The 25,221-nt window shown below is 37.5% G+C and overlaps 1 protein-coding gene and 1 pseudogene across 4 annotated transcripts in view; one reads left to right on the top strand and one right to left on the bottom strand.

Annotated features, from left to right (window-relative positions):
* FOCAD (focadhesin) overlaps positions 1 to 5,975 on the top strand; it is a 286,020-nt gene extending 280,045 nt beyond the window's left edge. For all 4 annotated transcript variants that reach the window (XM_070480582.1, XM_070480584.1, XM_070480583.1 and 1 more), the window contains 2 exons: positions 914 to 989; positions 5,594 to 5,975. In XM_070480582.1, the coding sequence (XP_070336683.1) occupies positions 914 to 989; positions 5,594 to 5,667 (150 nt within the window). In that variant the 3' untranslated portion in view covers positions 5,668 to 5,975. The remainder of the gene's footprint in view (positions 1 to 913; positions 990 to 5,593) is intronic.
* LOC110152928 (SIN3-HDAC complex-associated factor pseudogene) lies at positions 1,804 to 3,807 on the bottom strand (annotated as a pseudogene).
* Positions 5,976 to 25,221: the final 19,246 nt, after the last annotated feature.

Raw genomic sequence — 25,221 nt, forward strand, 5'->3', positions numbered from 1 at the left:
TGATAAAACAAAATTGAGGAAAAGAAAATAAAGAAAAAATTTTAATTAAAGCAGGGAATTGGGAATATTTTATTTTTCTGTTTTCTTTTCAACCCACATGCTATGTCCAAAATTAAAATGCCTAGTTCCTATGACTAGTATTTTTTAGTGAGTCAAGATAGGGAACATTCAGTCAATGAAATTACCCAGTATCTAATTCAAAAACAGTTTTGGCTATACCCGGGAGATCAAACTCACGAGTACGTGGAGTTTCTACCATTTGCAGGATTTATTTGCAGTTAACATGCTTGGGTCTACCTAGCAAATTGTCTTACACCTTTTCTGTTGCATTTCAACTTGGCTTCTTATCCATTTGGGCACAAACTATTGTTAGCTACAGAAACATATTTTAGTAACAGGGGCTTACAGCTGATGTGTTTACCCATTTACTGCCCACCCAGGAGCCTAGGCCTGATGCACACAGAACCAGGTGGCAGGCGGCATGGCGTGAAGGAGTGTGAGGCTTTGCAGCCAGATATACTTGGCTTCAGATCTTGACTCTGTCAGTCATGGGGAGTGGACTTGGGCAAGGCTTTTACTCTTTCTAGGGCCTCTTAGAGTAATGAGAGAGAATGTTCATGGCACACCAGAGGCCCTCTGGGCCCCTGTCTACCCCACTCTTAAGGTGTAGTAAGTCCCGGGACAATCAGTGAAAGAAGGAGGTCTGACTTTGCTGGGTCATTTAACTGAGGGCTGTTTCCCACATTCCCATCTCTTGTGCCTGGTCATGTCTCCTCTTCACTCTCCCAGCCCCGGCAGGTGTTATCTGGGGACTACTGTCCTGTTAGGCATATGTGCAGGTCCAAGGGTTTGAATGATGTCTTACCAATCCTGAGATTGTTGTCACTGATATCATTCTTCATTTTCACTCTAGTTCATTGACTGGCTGTTCAGCATCATGGAAAGCCCTAAGGAAGGACTCTCAGCAAAATCCAGGGATCTTTTAAAAGGTATTACTTTCATCCTTTATGCCCAGCATAGGTGAAAACCACCCAGTGTTGTCTCCACTGGAGAGCAGCATCCTCGCATATGCTGGCTCCTGAAAGGACTCATCTTGGTTCAGTTTAGAGAAGTAATCTGAAGCTGTCACCAGTATGGCATTTTTGAATTAGAAAGTGGATTTAAAAAGAAGAAGTCCATGGCCTTTAATTTTTATTTTTATTTATTTATTTTTATTTTCTAATAAGACTGAATTTATTCAATACCCTAGTAAAAGTTTTGATTATAAGTATCCAACAGTATAAAAAGTACAAAACAGATTTGTAGATTTCTAATATATTAATACAAAGTGCATGACTACACACAGTACATCCTACAGGCAAAGAGAGGTGGAAGGGGGAAAGAAGACTGTGGTTGAGGTCTAGTAATAAATAAATAAATACAGAAGTAGAGATGATCCATATTATAGTATATTCTACCATCAATACTGCAGCCAAAATGTACCAAAAAAATTTCAAAATAACTCAGAAGGAAGATGATAATGACTGGGGTTCTTATAATATACCTCAAAGTCTATGGGATCACTGACCCAACTCACTGTGTAGTCTGTGCATATGGTGGCTTGTAGTTTTTTCCAAAGGAAGAAATATAAAATTTTAAGTTTTGATTAAGAACTACAAAACTATAGGGTGCCTATAAAAAGTGGCTCACTCTCTTGTTATGTATACTATCCAATCTTTAAAATCCAGTTTTAAAAATAAGCACTGAGTCATGTTTTACCAAGGAGGCAAATGATCCTTCCTCATTATGAAAATGGGTGATATATTTTTCCTGTACTTTTAGAAAAGAGGCAATAGATAGTACTTTGGTTTGGGTTCAAGTAAAAGGCTTTTAATGAAGGTTTTAGAATGGAAGAGCTCCACATTTAGGATGTATCATCTAACACCTCAATGTTCAGAAAGCCTGACTAAAAGAAGCCAAACCAAAACCAACCCACTCAGCATTAACACACACCTCTTTTCTTTTAGTAGAATTTTACTTTAATATAGAATGAAAAAAAAACAAACCCAAAACCCTAACAGGTTAAAACAAGTCAAACAACCATTCTACACAGATAAAACCTTCACAAAGGTCAACTGAAGTAATCCAGAGCTAAAACTGAATTATGCAGATTTTCAGTGAAGTCACCAGTCATGTAACATAAATTATTTACACACTTGCAAGCCCTCTAAGAAATGTGCCCCAAGAAGCATTAACCTTTGTTTTTTTCGTGTGCCATCCTAAAGACTTGCACATTGTTATTTTTCAGATAATCTAACATTTTTAATAGAGAATGTTCTCTACCAAGTGGTAATGCTTTGGTACTATTCATATAGGATTGCTTATCCTAAAGACTTGACATTTCCCCAAGAGGAACTTTGATTCTGCTTTAAGTTTTGGTTCTGCTTTTTAAGTTTCATATAAATTAAAATCTGTATCAAATATCAATATGGAGGGAGGTGACACAGGATGCAACATATACAGTCAAGTTACTTCTGCATATTTAGAAACTACTCCTTCAAGATATTCGCACCAGAGAGCTGTCTGTCCTGCTTAATATTCAGTAGTACAGGTTTGAATCACCAGAAACCTTGGCAAGACCTTAATATTTCAGTTATTAACAACTACCTCTAGGGGCAAGTCCATGTTTACAAATTTATTATAATGAAGGAAAACAAGTGTAGCCAACCATCTTAAAAAATGCCCCAACCACTGCTTCTCAAAATAGAAAGACTAAAACTGCATATGTTTATCATACAACAAATCCCATCTCTGTCCCCTGAAAATTCCCCTAATTTCATTCATTAGAAGGGGATTTTTTAAAAAGACTTAAAGAGCACTTTACAGCAGCATTCAGCTTTCCTATGAAATACTCAGCATCTTAAATATTATGTACATTTCTTTTCCATCTCTTAGTAAGCTTCACTGGCTTCAGAGTTTGTGGAAATGGAGGAAAAATAACCCATTCAAAACTATTCTACAAATCCATCTTTTGGCAGAATAGTAGGTACCCAGATTAAAAATAGGAGGGTCATTTTGTTGCTTTGTTTTCCAAAATTTAAATTATTTTTGCTCCCCTTCTACATAAAGCTTAGTCACCACTCCTGAGTGGAGATGGGCAGAGGCTCTGGCCCCTGCTCCTCCGGCTTCTCAGCAGCTGCTTTCTTATTGCTGCAGCAAGGCTTGAATAGATGTGTGTCGATGAGGACTTCCCCAAAACGGCCTTTATAGATAATGCCACAGCATATTTTCTGTCTTTTCCAGTATGTGAGATCTAAAAAGGAAAACACTGGCGTTCTGTTGGAGCCAGAAGCCATCTCTGTATCTGAGCCATCATCTGACTGGTTACTGTAACAGGGAGACTGAGCTGGAGAGGCACTTGAGGTTGTACTGTGAGCATCAGAATTGTGGCCTTTAAATTCCTTCTGCAGTTTACTGATCTGGTTACTTTTTATCCTGTTTCCAGATAGAGTTTTCACTTTCTTTGGTTTCAGTGTAGTCTTTAGACTGGGTCCTGCCCTTGCATCTACCACATGATGCCAGTTTTTTTTTGATCCTGCTGGCAATTTCTTCCATCTTTTCACAAGCAGGACACAGGTATTACAGATATCTCCTGAATGAGTCTCATGTAACCCAAAACAGCTCTGGAAATCCTTTTCATAGCATTTACTGCCAGTGAATCAAGAACTGGAGGATTTAGCTCTGCAAATATAGCAGCCCTCTATACTTCGGTACATCTTTGGCTTGTGAAAACCAAACATCTTTTCTTCTGGGCAATAGCCTTCCAAAAGCAGCTGTTTCACATGCAATAACGATCCCGAGGGGCGCAGTGCATGCCAAGTCAACCCCCGCTTCAGTCACTCCCTCCTCCTCAACCGCCTCGTCTAGATTGTCTCCTGCAGTTCTGCGGTTGCTACCGCTGGCAGGGAAGGTGTAGATTCCGCTTCCCCCACTTTAATTTTTATTTAAGTGGTTTTTAAATGTTTTATTATAATCATAAAATATGACTAAATAAAAATTAGAAAATTCAGAAAAGTAAAAAAGAATAAGCAAAGAGGAATCCTGAAGCCCATTGCACATGACAATTTTGATTATTTTTCCTAAGTGTTACCCACTCTGTGTGTAAGTTTTAACATTTTTATAATCATAGCCAATTGAAAAAAGTACATACACACTTTGAGTACTGCCTTTTTTTACTTTAAAATTATTAAAAGCATTTTAACCTGTTCTTACACTAACTTCATAAGTATTTTTCGTGGCTGTATAGTATTTTCCCAGGGGAATTGGACATTTCCCATACTTCCAGGCATTTAGATGGTTTTCCTGTTTTTTATACATCTCTGTTGACTGTTAAACTATGACTGCAGGATCCACAAATATAAGCAGTCTTTCTGTGAAAATTACATAGATGTTTTTACTCAAACCTCAAACATCTTCTGGGTGTTGGTTCTGTGGTCCGAGACAGCTTGTACTGTCATCCACATCTTGGGACTTGGGGGTCAGGATCCTCCCAGTGGCTGCCATTGATGCCCCTGACATACTTTAAGTTACTGCACTGCAAAGTCTTGCCTTGGGAAAGTTGCCTGTTGACCTTCTCTTGTGATAACTCATATTTTGCTTTAAGTATGGTATATTGTATTGATTGCCTAACAAGCAAGAATTATCTAATGCACTGTTCCTCCCTCTAAAGTAGGTGAGAGGGCATGTGTAGAAAGGTGATTCTGATCAACCACCGAGCTTCACTGAGGATCAGAGCAGTGGTCTGACATATTTTCACTTGACCATTCCCAAGAAATTTGCTGCTAGGACTTTCTCTGCTTATTTTCCTTGGGGAGTTTGGACTCATTTTTAAGGGCCATGGGTCCATAATACCACTGGTTGTTCCCAACAAATACTGTCTTAGGTCATGAAGATAACAGTTAATTCCAGTGAAAGAAATTGTTATTTGGGTCAAGGAAGTACATGTTCACTTGGTCATATATTCAAGGGCTTATTAGAGTCACACATAATTATTGTATAACTCTGACTTATCTTCATTCTCTCACACTATTATACTTTAAATAATATCAATCTACTGATATTTATATTCATATTCTAAAATAAGATATATAATAAGTTACCTAGAGGGATTACACACAACTTCCTTACTTTAAATTGAGCCCATGAACCTAACTTCATTACAGGATCAGTTTGTTTACTTTTTAATAAAACATTTAGTGGAAAAGTCACATTCGTGTAGAAAAGTGCACAAGTAGATTTTTGCAAAGGGAACATACCTATGTAGTCAGCACTTGGATTAAGAAAAAGAGCATCACCAGCATCCCAGAAGTCAGTCTGTTTTAAACCTGTGGAATTTCTCACTACCTGGTTGCAAAGTAATTTTAAAAAAACCTTTTCCTCAACCTTTACAAATGGTTTCTTCCATTAAAATTCTGTCTAAGGCTTGATAGTAATTCTTAAAGATTAGCCAAGCAGTAACAAGTCAAGTTCTGTTCTGATACCTTTTTGATCTAAATCATCTTTTCAAATGTAACTGCACCAAATGCAACAGTGTGCTTTTTTTTGTCCCCTTTAGCTACCCTGCTGTCCTTGAGAGTGCTCCCAGAGTTTAAGAAGAAAGCTGTATGGACCAGAGCCTATGGTTGGTGAACAGCTTCGCAGTAGCCAGCAGCATTCTCAGCTGGATGAGGAAAACCATATAGGCAGAAGGAATTTTTCAGAATTCGTGTCTGGGATCGCTGAGACATGATGCAGAGAGCTCAAGGGCATGACAGGGTGGCCATACAACTCACAGTTTGGACAGTGCATGCCTGGAGAGGCTGCTTTGGTACCCAGGCCAGTTGAGACTGAAATAAGAACCTGAATTTTATTTGGCTGAGATCTGAAGGTTTTCTTTTGTGAAAATTTGACTATATCATCTCCTCCCTGCTAAATTCTAGTAAAACAATCTTGTGAAATTGGTGCATGTTGACTTTTGTTTTAAGGCATGGTGAAAGTTTTGCTCGCAAAACCAAACTGTAGTGGTGACAGTGGAATCTGTTTCCCATGAAGTCTCTAGAGGATATTCATTGGCTCAATAAGTTAGACACGTTTTCTTATTCTTACTGTTAAAACACTCTTGGAACTGCTCTACATGCTTAAATAATAAGCATGGTGTTAACCATTGCTAAATCAGACCCAAAAATGGTGGCTATAATTTTTTTATGCTTGAGTCTCTTGAATGCAGGTGAAAGTTACCCAGTTCAGAATAAGAAAGGAAAGGTGTTTTTGCTCATAGGTATGGTCGAAGCAACATGGGGTGGGGGGTGGGGGGGCACTCTAACTGACCAGGCCTAGGTCATATGTCCATCCACTTGAACTGGGTTCCCCCAGAAGAAAGGTGATGGGGTGCTAGGCAAGCAAAAAATGGCAAATAGCTCCTCAGAAGATCAAAAGATTATACATTTTTAATAAGTACAAATCTGTCTTAATTAGGGTGACTGGTGGCATAATGGCAAGTAAATAAAGGAATGTGACAGTATCCTCAAGGGTTGCATTTTACTAAGGGGCTCAGAATCAGCCAGGAATTTAATTTTGCTCTGATTGCTAATTATTATTCCTTCATGCAGCCATTAATCAGGGCAGTCTTTAGCCAGTCATACAAACAAGTGATATAAGTGTGTATGGGATTATTGGGGAGAAAAGGTGTGGCACTGGAATAATATACCTCTGTGGCATGTACCTTCAAGTTGTCACCAAGCCTACCTACCACTTGGGTTAAAAACAGCTCTACTAATTTTCCAAATATGTGGATTTATGATTCCAGGTTTCAAATATTTGTGGTTCACTGGGTAATTCACACTCTGTTTCCAGGTCACAGCTCTTTCTTTTGCTGAACTCCATAGGGTGCCGAGACACTTATAGAAAAGGAGGAAAGGAAGTACTTAACTCAGGTAGTACTTAACTGCATCACCAGTATTTCATTTCTATTACCTCCTTAGAGGCTGAGCTACAGGGAAATGAGTTTTAAGGAAGCAGAAATGGAGAACATTTCTGTGAGAAACGTCTCCATCTCTCTCCCACCCACCTTGACTCTCATTATTTCCTACCAATGAGAGGCTGAAATTCTTCTAACATTTATTACTAGGTATCAGGAGTATACACGACTAGAGTTTCTCTTGTATTATTTTACCCTTATGACAATATTATAAAGAGGCATTTTTCTATTTTTATTTCTTTATTTATTTTGTTTTTAGACTACTAGAGTATAAATACATAGCTGAGCTACTACCCTTGGAATCAAGGTTCTAGAACCCCAGGCCCAGAGCTCTTCCTAGTGCATCAGGCTTGTCAGCACCCACTTTTGGATGAAAACTCCCACCAAGGATTAAACTTCATTCATGCTCAATATAGATTGCTGGAATCAGATAAAAGAAACCCCCTGTCTCATATTAATAAGCCTCTGGAATTGGGAAGCTTGGAGTTACAGTGTAAAAGAGCAGGTCCTCATGGATTGAAGGACATTACATTTCCAGCCAGCTGGCAAACCTGGATGGCAGTAAGAACAGTGAAGAGGAAGTGGGCACTACAAACTCCTCTGACATCCCCACCTCCTACGAGTCAGCAGAAAGACTTGCTGATGCTCACGAGAGGGATAAGCAATCAGCCCAGTCTTCCAGACCCAGATTGCCTTGTTCAATTCGGCCCAGTTTCTTCTTAATCAGGCTTTGTCCTTGCTCCTGCGCTGACAAGAAAACAGAAAAGTACAAAAGGGAGGAAATAAGATCTATCGGTATCCTCTCTCCCCCAGCTCCCCTCTTTGTTTTCAGCAGTCTTATGTTTAAGATTCATAGGATTTTCCTATTCATGGGAAGCACTAAAGAGTCTAACTTGTCAGATTCTAAATCTGAAGCTCTAAAGCTTCTAAACTCCACCTATTCTAAGGATGTAGCTCACTGGAATAAGACCCTTTCTCCTGGTTACCTGTCTGACCTCAGGTAAGAATGAAGGTATTCCTTTAGGATATTTTAGTTTGTTCTCCAAAAACCAGAAGCCTCTGTTTTTTTGAGACCAGTCTATATACAAAAGGAAAAGTTCCAAACTATATACAAAAGGAAACGTTTCCTTATAAGTCATCTTCTGTTAGTTTTTGAAATCACAAGTTGCCAAGACAAATAGTATGCTGGGGAATACTAACAAAGCACAGTGTGGGATTAAGTCTATGTTGTGTGTCTCAGATGTATCCAAACAGTCTGACTCTTGATTTGAAAAGTGTATGTTTGAAACAGATGTTGGGATCCATGCAAGTGCTTAAAATCTTTGTGTTTTATTTGTAATGTAATGGCTCCATGGTAACTAATAAGCTGTTAATAACCTTTTTTAAGTTAATTGCCACAAGTTCTCCAAAATGATTTTAACCAAAGATGATGATATAAGTATATAAAGAGTAAGTCTTTGTTAAGGACACAGCTACTATCTTGAACTATCTTAGTTACTTTGAAAGCAAGCAATAGTTTTAGATTGGAGTAAACATTTTAGCAAATTGCTGTTTTAGAAGAGAAATCTGACCATGTGGTTAAGAGGATGGAGCCTTCATTAAAAGCCAGAGTTGTAAGCCCAGTCTTTAGGTCTTTGCCCTCAACCAGCCTATTGGAAGCTGCAGGTGTTTTAAATGGAACCAGAGGACAGACTGTGGCTGTGACAGTTCACATCCTTCACCACTCTTCTGGAAAGATACCTCACAGCATCATTCCTCAGGTGTAAATCACTGCTGTGGTGCTGGACAAGATAATTTGCTTTTATATTTTCTGGAAGGAAATGCTTTATTCTAATCCTAGAAACTTTTTTTTTTTTTCCATTTATTTTTATTAGTTGGAGGCTAATCACTTTACATCATTACAGTAGTTTTTGTCATACATTGAAACAAATCAGCCATGGATTTACATGTATTCCCCATCCCAGTCCCCCCTCCCCCCTCCCACCTCCCTCTCCACCCCATCCCTCTGGGTCTTCCCAGTCCACCAGGCCCTAGCACTTGTCTCATGCACCCAACCTGGGCTGGTTATCTGTTTCACCCGAGATAATATACATGTTTCAATGCTGTTCTCTTGAAACATCCCACCCTCGCCTTCTCCCAGAGTCCACAAGTCTGTTCTATACATCTGAGTCTCTTTTTCTGTTTTGCATATAGGGTTATCATTACCATCTTTCTAAAGTCCATATATATGTGTTAGTATACTGTAATGGTCTTTATCTTTCTGGCTTACTTCGCTCTGTATAATGGGCTCCAGTTTCATCCATCTCATTAGAACTGATTCAAATGAATTCTTTTTAATGGCTGAGTAATATTCCATGGTGTATATGTACCACAGCTTCCTCATCCATTCGTCTGCTGATGGGCATCTAGGTTGCTTCCATGTCCTGGCTATTATAAACAGTGCTGCGATGAACATTGGGGTGCACGTGTCTCTTTCAGATCTGGTTTCCTTGGTGTGTATGCCCAGAAGTGGGATTGCTGGGTCATATGGAAGTTCTATCTCCAGCTTTTTAAGAAATCTCCACACTGTTTTCCATAGTGGCTGTACTAATTTGCATTCCCACCAACAGTGTAAGAGGGTTCCCTTTTCTCCACACCCTCTCCAGCATTACAGGCCTACCTCAAGAAACAAGAAAAAAGTCAAATAAATAACCTAACTCTACACCTAAAGCAACTAGAGGAGGAAGAAATGAAGAACCCCAGGGTTAGTAGAAGGAAAGAAATCTTAAAAATTAGGGCAGAAATAAATGCAAAAGAAACTAAAGAGATCATAGCAAAAATTAACAAAGCTAAAAGCTGGTTTTTTGAAAAAATAAACAAAATTGACAAACCATTAGCAAGACTCATTAAGAAACAAAGGGAGAAGAACCAAATTAACAAAATTAGAAATGAAAATGGAGAGATCACAACAGACAACACTGAAATACAAAGGATCATAAGAGACTACTACCAGCAGCTCTATGCCAATAAAATGGACAACTTGGAAGAAATGGACAAGTTCTTAGAGAAGTATAACTTTCCAAAACTGAACCAGGAAGAAATAGAAGATCTTAACAAAACGATCACAAGCAAGGAAATCGAAACTGTAATCAGAAATCTTCCAGCAAACAAAAGCCCAGGACCAGATGGCTTCACAGCTGAATTCTACCAAAAATTTAGAGAAGAGCTAACACCTATCTTACTCAAACTCTTCCAGAAAATTGCAGAAGAAGGTAAATTTCCAAACTCATTCTATGAGGCCACCATCACCCTAATTCCAAAACCAGACATGGATGCCACAAAAAAAGAAAACTACAGGCCAATATCACTGATGAACATAGATGCAAAAATCCTTAACAAAATTCTAGCAAACAGAATCCAACAACATATTAAAAAAATCACACATCATGACCAAGTGGGCTTTATCCCAGGAATGCAAGGATTCTTTAATATCCGCAAATCAATCAATGTAATACACCACATTAACAAATTGAAAGATAAAAACTATATGATTATCTCAATAGATGCAGAAAAAGCCTTTGACAAAATTCAACATCCATTTATGATTAAAACTCTCCAGAAAGCAGGAATAGAAGGAACATACCTCAACATAATAAAAGCTATATATGACAAACCCACAGCAAGCATCACCCTCAATGGTGAAAAATTGAAAGCATTTCCCCTGAAATCAGGAACAAGACAAGGGTGCCCACTCTCACCACTACTATTCAACATAGTTTTGGAAGTTTTGGCCACAGCAATCAGGGCAGAAAAAGAAGTTAAAGGAATCCAGATAGGAAAAGAAGAAGTGAAACTCTCTCTGTTTGCAGATGACATGATCCTCTACATAGAAAACCCTAAAGACTCTACCAGAAAATTACTAGAGCTAATCAATGAATACAGTAAAGTTGCAGGATATAAAATTAACACACAGAAATCTCTTGCATTCTTATACACTAACAATGAGAAAACAGAAAGAGAAATTAAGGAAACAATACCATTCACCATTGCAACAAAAAGAATAAAATACTTAGGAGTATATCTACCTAAAGAAACAAAAGACCTATACATAGAAAACTATAAAACACTGATGAAAGAAATCAAAGAGGACACAAACACATGGAGAAATATACCGTGTTCATGGATTGGAAGAATCAATATTGTCAAAATGGCTATACTACCCAAAGCAATCTATAGATTCAATGCAATCCCTATCAAACTACCAACGGTATTTTTCACAGAACTAGAACAAATAATTTCACAATTTGTATGGAAATACAAAAAACCTCGAATAGCCAAAGTAATCCTGAGAAAGAAGAATGGAACTGGAGGAATCAATCTGCCTGACTTCAGACTCTACTACAAAGCCACAGTCATCAAGACAGTGTGGTGCTGGCACAAAGACAGAAATATAGATCAATGGAACAGAATAGAAAGCCCAGAGATAAATCCATGAACCTATGGTCACCTTATCTTTGACAAAGGAGGCAAGGATATACAATGGAAAAAAGATAACCTCTTTAACAAGTGGTGCTGGGAAAACTGGTCAACCACCTGTAAAAGAATGAAACTAGAACACTTTCTAACACCATACACAAAAATAAACTCAAAATGGATTAAAGATCTAAATGTAAGACCAGAAACTATCAAACTCCTAGAGGAGAACATAGGCAAAACACTCTCCGACATAAATCACAGCAGGATCCTCTATGACCCACATCCCAGAATTTTAGAAATAAAAGCAAAAATAAACAAATGGGACCTAATGAAACTTAAAAGCTTTTGCACAACAAAGGAAACTATAAGGCAAGGTGAAAAGACAGCCCTCAGATTGGGAGAAAATAATAGCAAACGAAGCAACAGACAAAGGATTAATCTCAAAAATATACAAGCAACTCCTCCAGCTCAACTCCAGAAAAATAAATGACCCAATCAAAAAATGGGCCAAAGAACTCAACAGACATTTCTCCAAGGAAGACATACAGATGGCTAACAAACACATGAAAAGATGCTCAACATCACTCATTGTCAGAGAAATGCAAATCAAAACCACAATGAGGTACCATTATACGCCAGTCAGGATGGCTGCTATCCAAAAGTCTACAAGCAATAAATGCTGGAGAGGGTGTGGAGAAAAGGGAACCCTCCTAGAAACTTTTAAGTCTCATCTTAATATACGATGCAGTGTAATCTATTAATCTTCATAAACCAAAATTCTTTGAAACTGCAATTTAGAAAGAGCATCACTTCTTGCCAGACACAGGGAACTTATGAAATAATTTCCAAACTGTTAGAAATGGTACTGAATAAAAATGACATTGATGACTCCCTGACTTTGGTTTTACTTCTCATATGAAAGAAGTAACCCGCCTAACAAAGTAGTTGTGAGAGCTGAAAGAATTCAGAAATATGCTTCATAAATTCTAAAATGTAAAAGAAAAGCTTTCATCTTTGTTTCCCTGACAATAAATAGTAGCTAGAATGCTTGAAATAGGCCTGACATCTTATATGCTGGGACTTGGGGAGATAACATCTTAAGTAAATAAATACATTCTATTAATAGAAGCAAGTAGCACATTAGGGAAAGATTTACATAAGTTTCTTTAAACAAAAAAACCCTCTATATGTGTCTTCTGAACATGAGGTGACCTTTGAGATAAATAAAAAAAAATCACCTAGTTAATCTGATGTTTATTAAAATATAGCCTTTTCTGGATATTTTAGTAGTAATCCATAAACTCAGAGTTGCACAATTGTGTCTACTATGTACCACAATACACGGTTCTGGAGTACAAAGTAGACAAGACATGGCATTTTTTGCCCTTGCTGAGTTTACATTCAGAAAATATAAGTCAGTAAACCATCATGTAATAAAGAAAATCCTCTCGGAAACAAATTTCCTATGTATGTATGGCTATTTATAATTTACAAATATTTATTTTCTTTACCATATTTCATTTGCTCTTCACAACAACCTTGGGCAGTTGAGAAAATCAGAACTCAGAGTCATTCAGTTAGTAAATACTGGGGCTGCATTTGAAATCACAACCAATGTTCTTGAGAAGACTATGCAGGATGGCAGAGCAGAAGGACCCTGAGCTCACATCCTCTCACATGTGCACCAAAATCACAACTATATGCAGAACAACCATCAGTGAAACAGACCAGAACCCACCAGCAAAGATCTTTCCCGACTTAATATATAAAGAAGGAGCCCTAATGAGACATGTAGGGGTAACATAATTGTGATAGTCAAATCTGACACCACCCCCTCCCCAGGTAGGTGATCCAAAAACACAGTAATAACAATTGCAAAGTTTCTCCCAAAGGAGTGAGAGGTCCCACACTTAGCTCCCTAGCCCAGGAGTCCTGAACCAGGAAGATAAGCTCCCAGAGTATTTGATTTCAGGGCCAGCAGGGCTTACTTTAGGGAGTCCCAGGGGACTGGGGGAAATAAAGACTTCACTCTTAAATGGCACACACAAAATCTGACACCTTTCCTGGACCCAGGACAGAGGAAGTAATTTGAGAGGAGCCTGGGTCAGATCTAACCTTGGAGAGTCTCCCAGAGAATTAAGAGGCAACTGGAGCTCACTTTGACAAAGACATTGCCATCGGTATCTTGGGGGACTACTTCTACCACATGGACTCTGGTGCTAGTGGGTTGTCACTGTGGAATCCTTCCTCTGTCTAGTATATTAGCCTCAGGACCCACCACACCCTGGCCCAGTAGTCTGTAGGCACAAGTGCTGGGACATCTCAGGCCACACAACTAAAGAAAACAGATGGTCCAAAACATAATGGATGCAGCACAAGCAGTTTTAAGAGGGAAATGTATAATAAAACAATCTTACCCCCTCAGGAAAAAAGAAAAATCTCAAAGTACCTAATCTTACACCTAAAGCAACTAGAGAAAGAACAAACAAAATCCAAAGTTAGCAGAAGGAAAGAAAACATAAAGATTAGAGCAGAAATAAACAGAGATGAACAATAGGAAAGATCAATGAAACTAAAAGCTGGTTCTTTGAGAAAATAAAATTGATAAATCTTTAGCCAGCAAGAAAAAAAAGGGAGAGGACTCAAATCAATAAAATTAGAAATGAAAAAGGAGGAACTACAACTGACACCACAGAAATACAAAGGATCATAAGAGACTATCACAAACAACTATAAGCCAATAAAATGGACAACCTAGATGAAATGGACAAATTCTTAGAAACATACAACCTTTTAAGACTGAACCAGGAAAAAATAGAAAATATGAACAGATCAATCACAAGTACTAAAAATGAAAGTGATTTAAAAACTTCCAACAAATAAAATTCCAGGACCTGATGGCTTCACAGGTGAATTCTGTCAAACATTTAAGGAAGAGTGTTTAACATCTATCTTTCTGAAACATGTCTAAAAAGTTGCAGAAAGAGAAAACTCTCAAGTTCATTCTACGAGGCCACCATCACCTTGATACCAAACCCAGGCAAAGATACCACAAAATAGAAAATTACAGGGCAATATCACTGATGAACATAAATGCACAAATACTCAACAAAATACTAGCAAACCGAAACCAACAATACATTAAAAGGATCATACACCATGATTGAATGGGATTTATTCCAGAGATGCAAGGATTCTTCAACATCCACAAATCAGTGTGATACAACACATTAACAAACTGAAGAAAAAAAACCAATAGATGCAGAGAAAGCTTTTGAAAAAATTCAACACCCATTTATGATAAAAATACTCCAGAAAGTGAGAATAAAGGGAACCTACCTCAACATAATATAGGACATATATGGCAGACCCACAGCTAACATCATTCTTAACAGTGAATGACACCACCCTTATGACAGAAAGTGAAGAAGTAAAGAGCCTCTTGATGAAAGTGAAAGAGGAGAGTGAAAAAGTTGGCTTAAAGCTCAACATTCAGAAAACTCAGATCATAGCATCCGGTCCCATCACTTCATGGCAGATAGATGGGGAAACAATGGAAACAGTGGCTGACTTTATTTTTTGGGGCTCCAAAATCACTGCAGATGGTGACTGCAGCCATGAAATTAAAAGACGCTTACGCCTTGGAAGGAAAGTTATGACCAACCTAGACAGCATATTAAAAAGCAGAGACATTACTTTGCCAACAAAGGTCCGTCTAGTCAAGGCTATGGTTTTTCCAGTGGTCATGTATGGATGTGAGAGTTGGAATATAAAGAAAGCTGAGTGCAGAAGAATTGATGCTTTGGAACTGTGGTGTTGGAGAAGACTTTTGAGAATCCCTTGGACTGCAAGGAGATCCAACCAGTCCATCCTAAAGGAGATCAGTCCTGGGTGTTCACTGGAAGGACTGATGTTGAAGCTGAAACTCCAATACTTTGGCTACCTGATGCAAAGAGTTGACTCATTTGAAAAGACCCTGATGCTGGGAAAGATTGAGGGCAGGAGGAGAAGGGGACGGCAGAGGATGAGATGGTTGGATTGCATCACTGACTCAATGGACCTGGGTTTGGGTGGACTCCGGGAGTTGGTGATGGACAGGGAGGCCTGGCGTGCTGCGGTTCATGGGGTCACAAAGAGTCGGACACGACTGAGCGACTGAACTGAACTGAACTAACAGTGAAAAGCTAAAAGCATCCCCTCTAACATCAGAAACAAGGCAAGAATGTCCACTCTCACCACTTTTATTCAATTGGAAATCTTAGTCACAGCAATCAGACAAGAAATAAAAGGAATTCAAATTGGAAAAGTAAAACTGTCATTGTTTGCAGGTGACATGGTACTAAACAGAAAATCCTAAAGACACCATCAAAAAACTACTATAGCTCATCAATGAATCTGGTAAAGTTGCAGGATACAAAATTAATATACAAAAATTGGTTGTTTTTCTATGCACTAACAGCAAACAGAAAAAAAAACTAAGGAAACAATCCCACTTATGATCCTATCAAAAGGAATAAAATATGTAGGAATAAATCTTCCTAAGGAAGTAGCAATAAAAGACCTTGGAAAACTATAAGACACTGAAAGAGATTGAAAACAACAAAGATATATTGTGTTCATATTTTGGAAGAATACTGTTAAAATGATCAAGGAAATCTGTAGTTCAATGCAATCTCTATTAAAATGCCCAAGACATTTTTCACAGAAATAGAAAAAATAATCTTAAAATTTGATTGGAAACACAAAAGGCCTCAAATAATAAAAACAGTCTTTATAAAGAACAGAACTGGAAGAATCTCACTCCTTAACTTCAGACTACATACTACAAAGCTACAGAAATCAAAACAGTATGGCACTGGCACAGAAACAGACATGCAGATCAATGGAACAGAATAGAACCCAGAAATAAACTTATGGTCAATCTATGATAAAGAAGGCAAACATACACGATGGAGAAAAGACAGTCTGCTCAATAAGTGATGCTGGTAAAACTGGACAGCGACATGTAAAACAATTAGAACACATTCTCACACGATTACAAAAATAAACCTAAAATGGATTACAGAACTAAACATAAGACTGGAAACTATAAAACTCCTAGAAAAAAACATAGGAAGAAAACTCTTTGACATAAATCATGACAATATTTTTTTGGATCTGTGTCCTAAAGCAAAGGAAACAAAAGCAAAAATAAACCTTTGTCTCCTAGTTAAACTTAAAAGCTTTTGCACAGCAAAGGAAACCATTAAGGAAAAAAAAAGGCTGAATGGGAGAAAATATTTGTAAATAATATGACCAATAAGGGGTTAATATTTAAAATATATAAACACCTCGTGCAACTCAACTTCAAAAAACAAACAATTTGATTAAGAATGGGCAGAAACCTAAATAGATATTTTTCCAAAGAAGACATACACATGGCCAACAGGTATATAAAAAGATGCTCAATATCACTAGCCATCAGGGAAATGCAAATCAAAATCACAATGAGCTACTACCTCACACCTGTCAGAATGGCTATCATCAAAAAGAACACAAATAACAAATATTGGCAAGGATGTGGAGAAAAGGGAAACCCAGATACTCTCTTCTTGAGGATGTAAACTGGTGCAGCCACTAGTGAAAATAGTGTGTCAAAAAACTAAAAACAGAACTGCCATATGACCCAGAAACTCCACTCTTGTGTATTTATCCCCCTCAAAATCCAAAACACTAGTTCAAAAAAATACATGCACCCCACTACTGAAGCCTGTGTGCCCTAGAGCCTGTGCTCAGCAACAAGAGAAGCCACTGCAATGAGAAGCCTGTGCACCACAATTAGAGAGTAGCCCCCACTCGCTACAACTAGAGAAAAGCCCATGCAGCAACAAAAACCCAGCACAGCCAATAAATAAAATTATTAAAAATAAAGAGACACACACCCCAATGTTCACAGCAGCATTATTTACAATTGCCAAAATATGGAAGCAACCTAAATATCCAACAACAGATGAATGGATAAAGAAGGTGTGTAGTATATGTATACATTGGAATTCTACACAGTCATGAAAAACAATGAAATTTTGCCATTTTCAACAACATGGATGAACTTGGAGGGGTTTATACTAAGTGAAATAAGTAAGATGAGAATGATAAATTCTGTATGATATCACTTATACATGTAATATAAAAAATAAACTAATGAATATAACAAAAAAGAAACAAATTTGCAGATAAACCAGTGGTTACCAGTGGGGAGAGGGAAAGAAGAGTGCAATAGAGGTAGGGAATTAAGGGGTACAAACTACTATGTATAAAACAAGCTATAAGGATATATTTGTATAACACAGGGAGTATAGTCAGTGTTTTATAAGTAGAATAAACTTTTAAAAATTGTGAACCACTATATTGTACACCTGAAAATTATATAATATTGTACACCAGAAAACTATATAATATTGTACATCAGTAACAAGCAAAAACAAACAAAAAAAAACAATGCTCTTACCTCCAGACCACATTATGTACCAAGGGCCCCATGGTTCAGCTGAATACCATGACAGATTCCTGCATTTGTCTGATGAATTAAGATGTATTTTTACTAATTGATTTTCATATATTAATAAAATTGACTGGAACCTTTTTTAAGATGAGATGTGAAACTCTAGCTATCCTTAGCAAAGATAGACTAACTTGTTAATAATTCCTATTTAGTGGGTTCAAAACTATGTAAGAAAAAATGAATGCCCCATCATCTCAGTTCTACAGAGAACTACATTCCATGATGGCTTTTATATTAATAGTTCTTATTAGCAATTTTCTATCCAAACTGAAATACATTAGACTCAAAAGCAGTGGCTGTCAAACTGTAGTGAACATGAGACTCATTTGAGAAACCTGTCAAAATGCAGGCTCCTGTGTTCCTTACCAAAGCTTCTTATTCAACAGATCTTTCATGGAGCCCAGGAATCTGGATTCTAAACAGGCACTCTTGTTAATTCTACGACTCTTGCTTCCTGGAATTACTCTGAAATACTGTCCTGGAGAAATGCCATATCAAATTAGCTTATCACTTAGACCCACAAGAAGAAAGTAAAAATTATCTGAAAGAAAGGAACACATTATGTTTTTAAAGCCAAAATAAACTAATGAGAAGAAGTTGTCAGAGAAAGGGGAGATAGTTTTAATTTTAAATCACTTTAACATTTTAGCACAATAAAATATGACTGTTTTCTTTGTACATAAATTTAAATAAATATATGATTCTTTCTTTGGAGAAACAGATATTGATGATATTATTTCCTTCAACTTTTGAAAGAAATACAGATTCTTGTAAGTGATCAATTTGCTCAAGATAGCAGATGTAATAAAAAAAAAAAGTTAACTTTGCTTAGGAAGTTCAGTGAGACCTGGTACATTTTTTTGACAACAAACCTGTATACAGGAAGTCTGGTAAAGATTTATTATGTTGTATGTACCTGACATACTGCAGGCACAAAATAAGTTTCTTGAGTAAATACAGGCATATGTATACAGCCAATGAGGGACCAACTCATTCTATTAAGGTTAACCTTTCTATTGAATGTAAAGACCAAGATAGAGGGTTTCTGAAAAAGCATGCTGGGAGTAAAATAAAACACATCTAAACTGAATGGATGTGTTTTGAAGTGTTAATTATTGGTTTTCATTCAACTGCCTTCTTAAAGGAAAATCTCAAGGACTCTAATATTATTTGTGTTTCACTTGTATTTTTTGGTAGACTTTTACTGAGTGATGAAATAAATTCTCCAAAGCAGTTTTGATTCAATTAAGTTTTACTTTTTTTTTCCCCCCTTAGCACCAGAAGCATTGCTGATGTATTAATAATTAGTATTCTGTAACTTGGGTTACGTGGAACCTCACGCAATACAACTTTGCACTTGAAATTCCAGAGAGTTTATTTAAAAAGTTATGTCTCCTACATTCAAAATATCTAGTTGTTCCTATTTTATCTATATTAATTAGATTTCAGAAAGTAAGCCTTTCATAACACTGAACAAAATGAAATGAAAATTTGGTGGATATGGTTAAAACAGATAGCCAAAGATAACAGCTTTGCAAACTGGGTAACATCTAGTTAACTAAATGTTTACTGTCTCAGATTCTTAATCTTGGGAACACAAACTTGAGTGGGAAAAAAAACTACATCCTTATTTTCACCAATCTCTATCAAAACGTATTTCTTTCAGTAAAGATAGGCAGCCAGCCATAGTACTATCAACAATTGGGGAAAAAAGGAAATCACAGATTTTTTTTAATGTTACAATTGTTGCATGTATCTCAAATTATTGTGAAATCATTATCTCTGCTCCAAAATTACCAGAATTAAAAATTTACTGTTTATTTTGGTTTTATACTTGAAGAAGCAGGAAGGTTCTTAAGGTAATCTTGTTTAGAACGTAAAGTTATAAAATTTTAATTTCTTACAATAATCCCATAAAGTTTAGTTTATCTAATTCTTTATCTTCATCTTAGTGAGATGTATTTCATATATAATAACATATTTCAATTGACATATATACACTGATATTTTATCCATAGTTAATACTATATATAAAATAGGTAACTAATAAGACCCTACTGAATAGCACAGGGAACTCTGCTCTGTGCTCTGGGGTGACCTAAATGGGAAGGAAATCCAACAAAGGGGATATGTACACATATAGCCCATTCACTTTGCCATACAGTAGAAACCAACACAATATTATAAAGCAACTATACGCCAGTAAAAAAAAAAAAAAAGAAAATCATATTATATATTTCAGCAATGGCGGTAGCTATCTTTATTGGGAGGAAGCTAGGCTAAGTCATCTAAAGCTTCCAAAGGGATTCTGTTCTCTTTACCCACTAAAGCTTTCATTAAAAAAAAAAAAATTAGAAGCGGGGGACTTCCCTGGCAGTCCAGTGGTTAAGACTTCACCTTTCAGTGCAGGGGGTATGGGTTTGTTCTCTGGTCAGGAAGCTAAGATCCCACATGCCTCATGGCCAAAAAACCAAAACATAACAAATTCAATAAACACTCTTTAAGTGGTCCATATTTTAAAACTCCTAAAATTTTTTTAGAAGTGAAATAAGCAACATAAAAGCAAAATAGAGAAAGGAGATCAAGGTGGTGGAATATGAGGATGGATGTGGAGCTCACCTCCCCCACAAACACATCCAAACTACATGTATATGTAGAACAAGTCTCATGCAAAACTAACTAGGAACTGGCAGAAAAATGCCTATACAACTAAGGCTGCAAGAAAGATACCTACGTAATTGGGTAGATGGGAAGGAAAACATTGGGTTGAGACCTGTGCCCCTTGGAGGGTACTAAGAGGAAAAGGGAGATTACACAGACAGACGCTTACCTTTTGGAGTAGGAAGGGGAAGACCCAGAGACCTGGCAGCCTAATCTTAGGGTCCTACATGGAGGAGACAAGCCCCGTGGCTGCTTGGAGAAATGCTAAGACAGACAGAAAAGCTGCAGAGACCTCGACTCCACGTCTGAGGAGTGCACAGGTGCTGGCTTGCCAACAGAGCAAAGAGAGTCTGCCTTGGTGGGTGCTACCTCACCGCATTCCCCTGCCCAGCTGAATGGACACCGCGGCCCTGCTCACTCCACACCACAGCACGGCACTGGATCTAGGGCAGCCGCTCCTGGGAAAAGACTCCACCTAGGGATGCAGAGGCACACTGGGGGGCCTCAGATGAAGCCTAAGTGGAGCAGGGGCAGCCACTGTTGGTGGTGACTCAAATAGCACCCCAGAAGCAGCCCAGACTTCTGACAGAATTCCTGTAACCAATACACTGTGACACCACCCCCCCCCCGCCCCGCCACCAGTCGCAGCTGAGCAAGTGCTCCAGCACTGCCCACTCCACGCCACAACACAGCACTAGATCTGGGTCTACCACAACAGGGGCAGAGATGCAGCCTTGGGCCACATCTGAGCAGAGCTACAGACACATATACAGGTAGCACATCTTACCTCTATAAGCCCCACTTATTTCAGCACTCCCCTCCTTTGGGGCAAAGGCCTCAGTGGAGGGAGACGAAAACACACATTTAAAGGGAACAGAACCAGCTCAGGCCCAACCGTCTGGGCATCTGCTCTATCAGGGCAGTGATGGCCAATGAGCAGAGAGGAAGTCCTGCCTCACAACAGACTCTTGCTCCTCCAACACCAGCCACATGCCATGCCAAGGTGACAGTGGACAGCACAAGCTGAGAAAAATGTGACTACTGTCCATGTTAAATCTAGCCCTCACACCAAAGACACTGGGCACACACAGTCTACATAGGGACACTGTCACATAAAAATGCCCCTTCAAGACCATAATAGATAAATGTTTCACCTAAATCCATAGAGACAGAGATGGCTAAGTGAAAAGAAAGAAAACTTCTGAAAAAAATAATGAAACTGGTAGATCATTAGTCTACCAGACAAGTTCAAAACATTGGTAATAAAAGTGATAACTGAATTAGGAGACAGAATTTATCTAAGCACAGGTTATTTTAACAAGGAACTAGAGACTATAAAGAAAACCAAATCAAAAATAGATAACTGAACTATCCATTTTTGATGAGGGCTTCCCTGGTGGCTCAGATGGTAAAGAATCTGCCTGCAATGCGGGAGACCCGGGTTCAATCCCTGGGTTGGGAAGATACCCTGGAGAAGAGAACCCGCTCTGGTGTTCTTACCTGGAGAATTCCATGGACAGAGGAGCCTGGTCAGCTACAGTCCATGGGGTCACAAACAGTCAGATATGACTGGGCGACTAACACATTTTTGAGAAAGCACTCTAGCAGTACTGAAGCACAGACTAAATGACACAGAAGAAAGCATGAGTGACCTGGAAGATAGAATAATGGAAATCACCCAATCAGAACAGCAGACAGAAAGACAAATGAAAACAAAAACAAAGCAACATACAAGATCTATGGTATAACATAAAAAGTGCCAACATTCACACTACAGAGGTTCTAGACTAAAGAGGATCAAAAACCTATTTAAAGAAATTATGGCTAAAAACTTCACAAACCTAAAGAAGGAAACAGATATCCTTATACAGGAATCATAAAGTGTCCCAAGCAAGAAGAACCCCAACAGACTCACACCAAGACACAACATAATTAAAACAGCAAAAGTCAGAGAGAAAATTCTAAAGGCAGCGAGAGAAAAAATAGTCATATACAAAGGAACCGCCATAAGGCTATAAGCTGATTTCTCTGCAGAAACTTTGCAGGTCAGAAGGGAGGGCCTTATACATTCAAAATCCTGAAAGGGAAAAAACCTGCAACTTAGGATACTCTACACAGCAAGATTAACATTTAGAATAGGAGAGATAAAGACCTCAGACAAGTAGAAACTAAAAGAATTCAGCAATATGAAACCTAAAAGAAATGTTAAAAAAAATGTCAAAGGATCCACTCTAAATGGAAAAGAAGTAAGAATATATAGGAAAAGGAAAATACCAATAAGAAAGGCAAATATAAGGATAAAGATCACTTAAATAAGGCAGTACATAGATCAAAACAAAAGCAAAAAATTGTAAAAGCAACTATAATTGCAATCAACAGAAAAGGGTAAGCATGAAGATGTAAAATATAACACATGTAAATCCATGGCTGATTCATGTCAGTGTATGGCAAAAACCACTACAATATTGTAAAGTAATTAGCCTCCAACTAATAAAAATAATTGAGGGGAAAAAAAAAGAAGATGTAAAATATGACTTCAAAAACACAAAATGTGGGAGAGGGGAGTAAAAAATGTAGGTCTTTTCAGTTTAAAGCAAGTAGATACAACTATGAACCAATATATATGAACCCATAGTACCCATAAATCAAAAACCTACAAAAGATACACAAAAACCAAAAAGAAAGGAACTTAAGCACACGATAAAAGAAAATTATCAAATCACAATGGGAGAAACAAAAAGAAGTGAACACTGAAGAGCTATAAAAACAACTGGAAAAAAAAGTAACAAAATAAGTACATACCTATCAATAATTACTTTAACTGTTAATGGACTAAATGCTCTAATCAAAGCACACAGGGGAGGCTCTCACATTAGAAAATACTATTAAAATGGATATACTACCCAAAGAAACCTACAGATTTAATGCAATCCCTACCAAAATACCCATGACCTTTTTCATAGAACTAGAACAATTATCCCAAAATTAACATGGAACCACAAAAGAACATGGAACCCAAATTGCCAAAGCAATTCTGAGAAAAAAGAACAAAGCTGAAGGTATCACCCTCCAGGACCTCAGACTCTACCAACAAAGCTACAGTAATCAAAACAGCATGGTACTGGCACAGAAACATGAATCAACAGAACAGAATACAGAGCCCAGATATAAACCCATGCAGTTACAGTCAATTAACCTATGACAAAGGAGATAAGAATAGACAATGGAGAAAAGACAGCCTCTTTAATAAGTGTGTATGTTTGAGTGTCTTAGTTGCTCAGTTGTGCCTGACTCTTAGAGCCCTATGGACTACAGCCCACCAGGCTCCTCTGTCCATGGGATTTTCCAGGCAAGGATACTGGAGTGGTTTGCCATTTCCTTCTCCAGGGGATCTTCCCAACCCAGGAATCGAACCTGGGTTTCCTGCCCTGCAAGCAGATTCTTTACCAACTGAACTACCAGGGAAGCCCCTTTAATAAGTGGTGCTGGAGAAAATGAGCTGCTAAAGATAAAACAATGAGATTGAACATCTTCTCACACCATTACAAATATAAGCTCAAAATTGATTTTATAGAACTAAATGTAAGACCGGAAACCATAAAACTAAAAGAAACATAGAAAGACACTCTTTAACATAAAACAACAATATTTTTTGCTTTCTCCTAAGGCAAGCAAAAGCAAAAATAAACAATAAACAAATGGGACCTAATTAAAGCTTCTGCAGAGCAAAGGGAACAATCAACAAAATGAAAAGACAGCCTACTGAATGGAAGGAAATATTTGCAAATGATGTGACTGACAAGGGGTCAAAATCCAAAATATACACTCAGTTTATACAACTCACCATAAAAAAACAATCCAATCAAAAAATCAGCAGGATTTGAATTCCTATTGGTAGGAATGTAAATTGGTGCAGTCGCTATAAAAAAGAGTGTGGAGGTTCCTTAGAAAAATTATAAATAGAACTACTTTATTACCCGGCAGTTCAGTGGTAAAGAATCCACCTGCAATGCAGGAGATACAGGAGTAAATCCACGGCTGATTCATGTCAGTGTATGGCAAAAGCCACTACAGTATTGTAATTAGCCTCCAACTAATAAAAATAAATGGGAAAAAAAAAGAAAAAAATTCCAAAAATTATTAACTCTATAAATATACCAACTACCTTTAGTAATATTCAATTGTTTCTTTTTAAATATTTTATTTAGTGGAAATAAGTTTACCCATTATTATGACATTCCCATTACTTGGTTCTTATTGTTAACACAATATTTAGTACTCTTTTTAGTTATTGGATAATAAGATTTTATAATTCTCTCAAGAAAAATGAATGATATACTGAAGGTACAAAAATTCTATTAGTAAATTATTTACATATATTTTAGATCTTCAAAGGAACATTTTTAAAAACCGTAAGTGATGACATATATGGCTTATAGTAGTTAGCAATAATAATTCAGTAATACATAATCTGAAGCATCACTAGTTCTCAATTTTCTTTAAATTGATTTATTATATTTGTGTACCTTTTACCTCCCTGTAAGGTATGTATATGGCCTGATTAAATGTT

Source organism: Odocoileus virginianus, chromosome 18 (genome assembly GCF_023699985.2).
Source record: "Odocoileus virginianus isolate 20LAN1187 ecotype Illinois chromosome 18, Ovbor_1.2, whole genome shotgun sequence".
Lineage (NCBI taxonomy): Eukaryota > Metazoa > Chordata > Mammalia > Artiodactyla > Cervidae > Odocoileus > Odocoileus virginianus.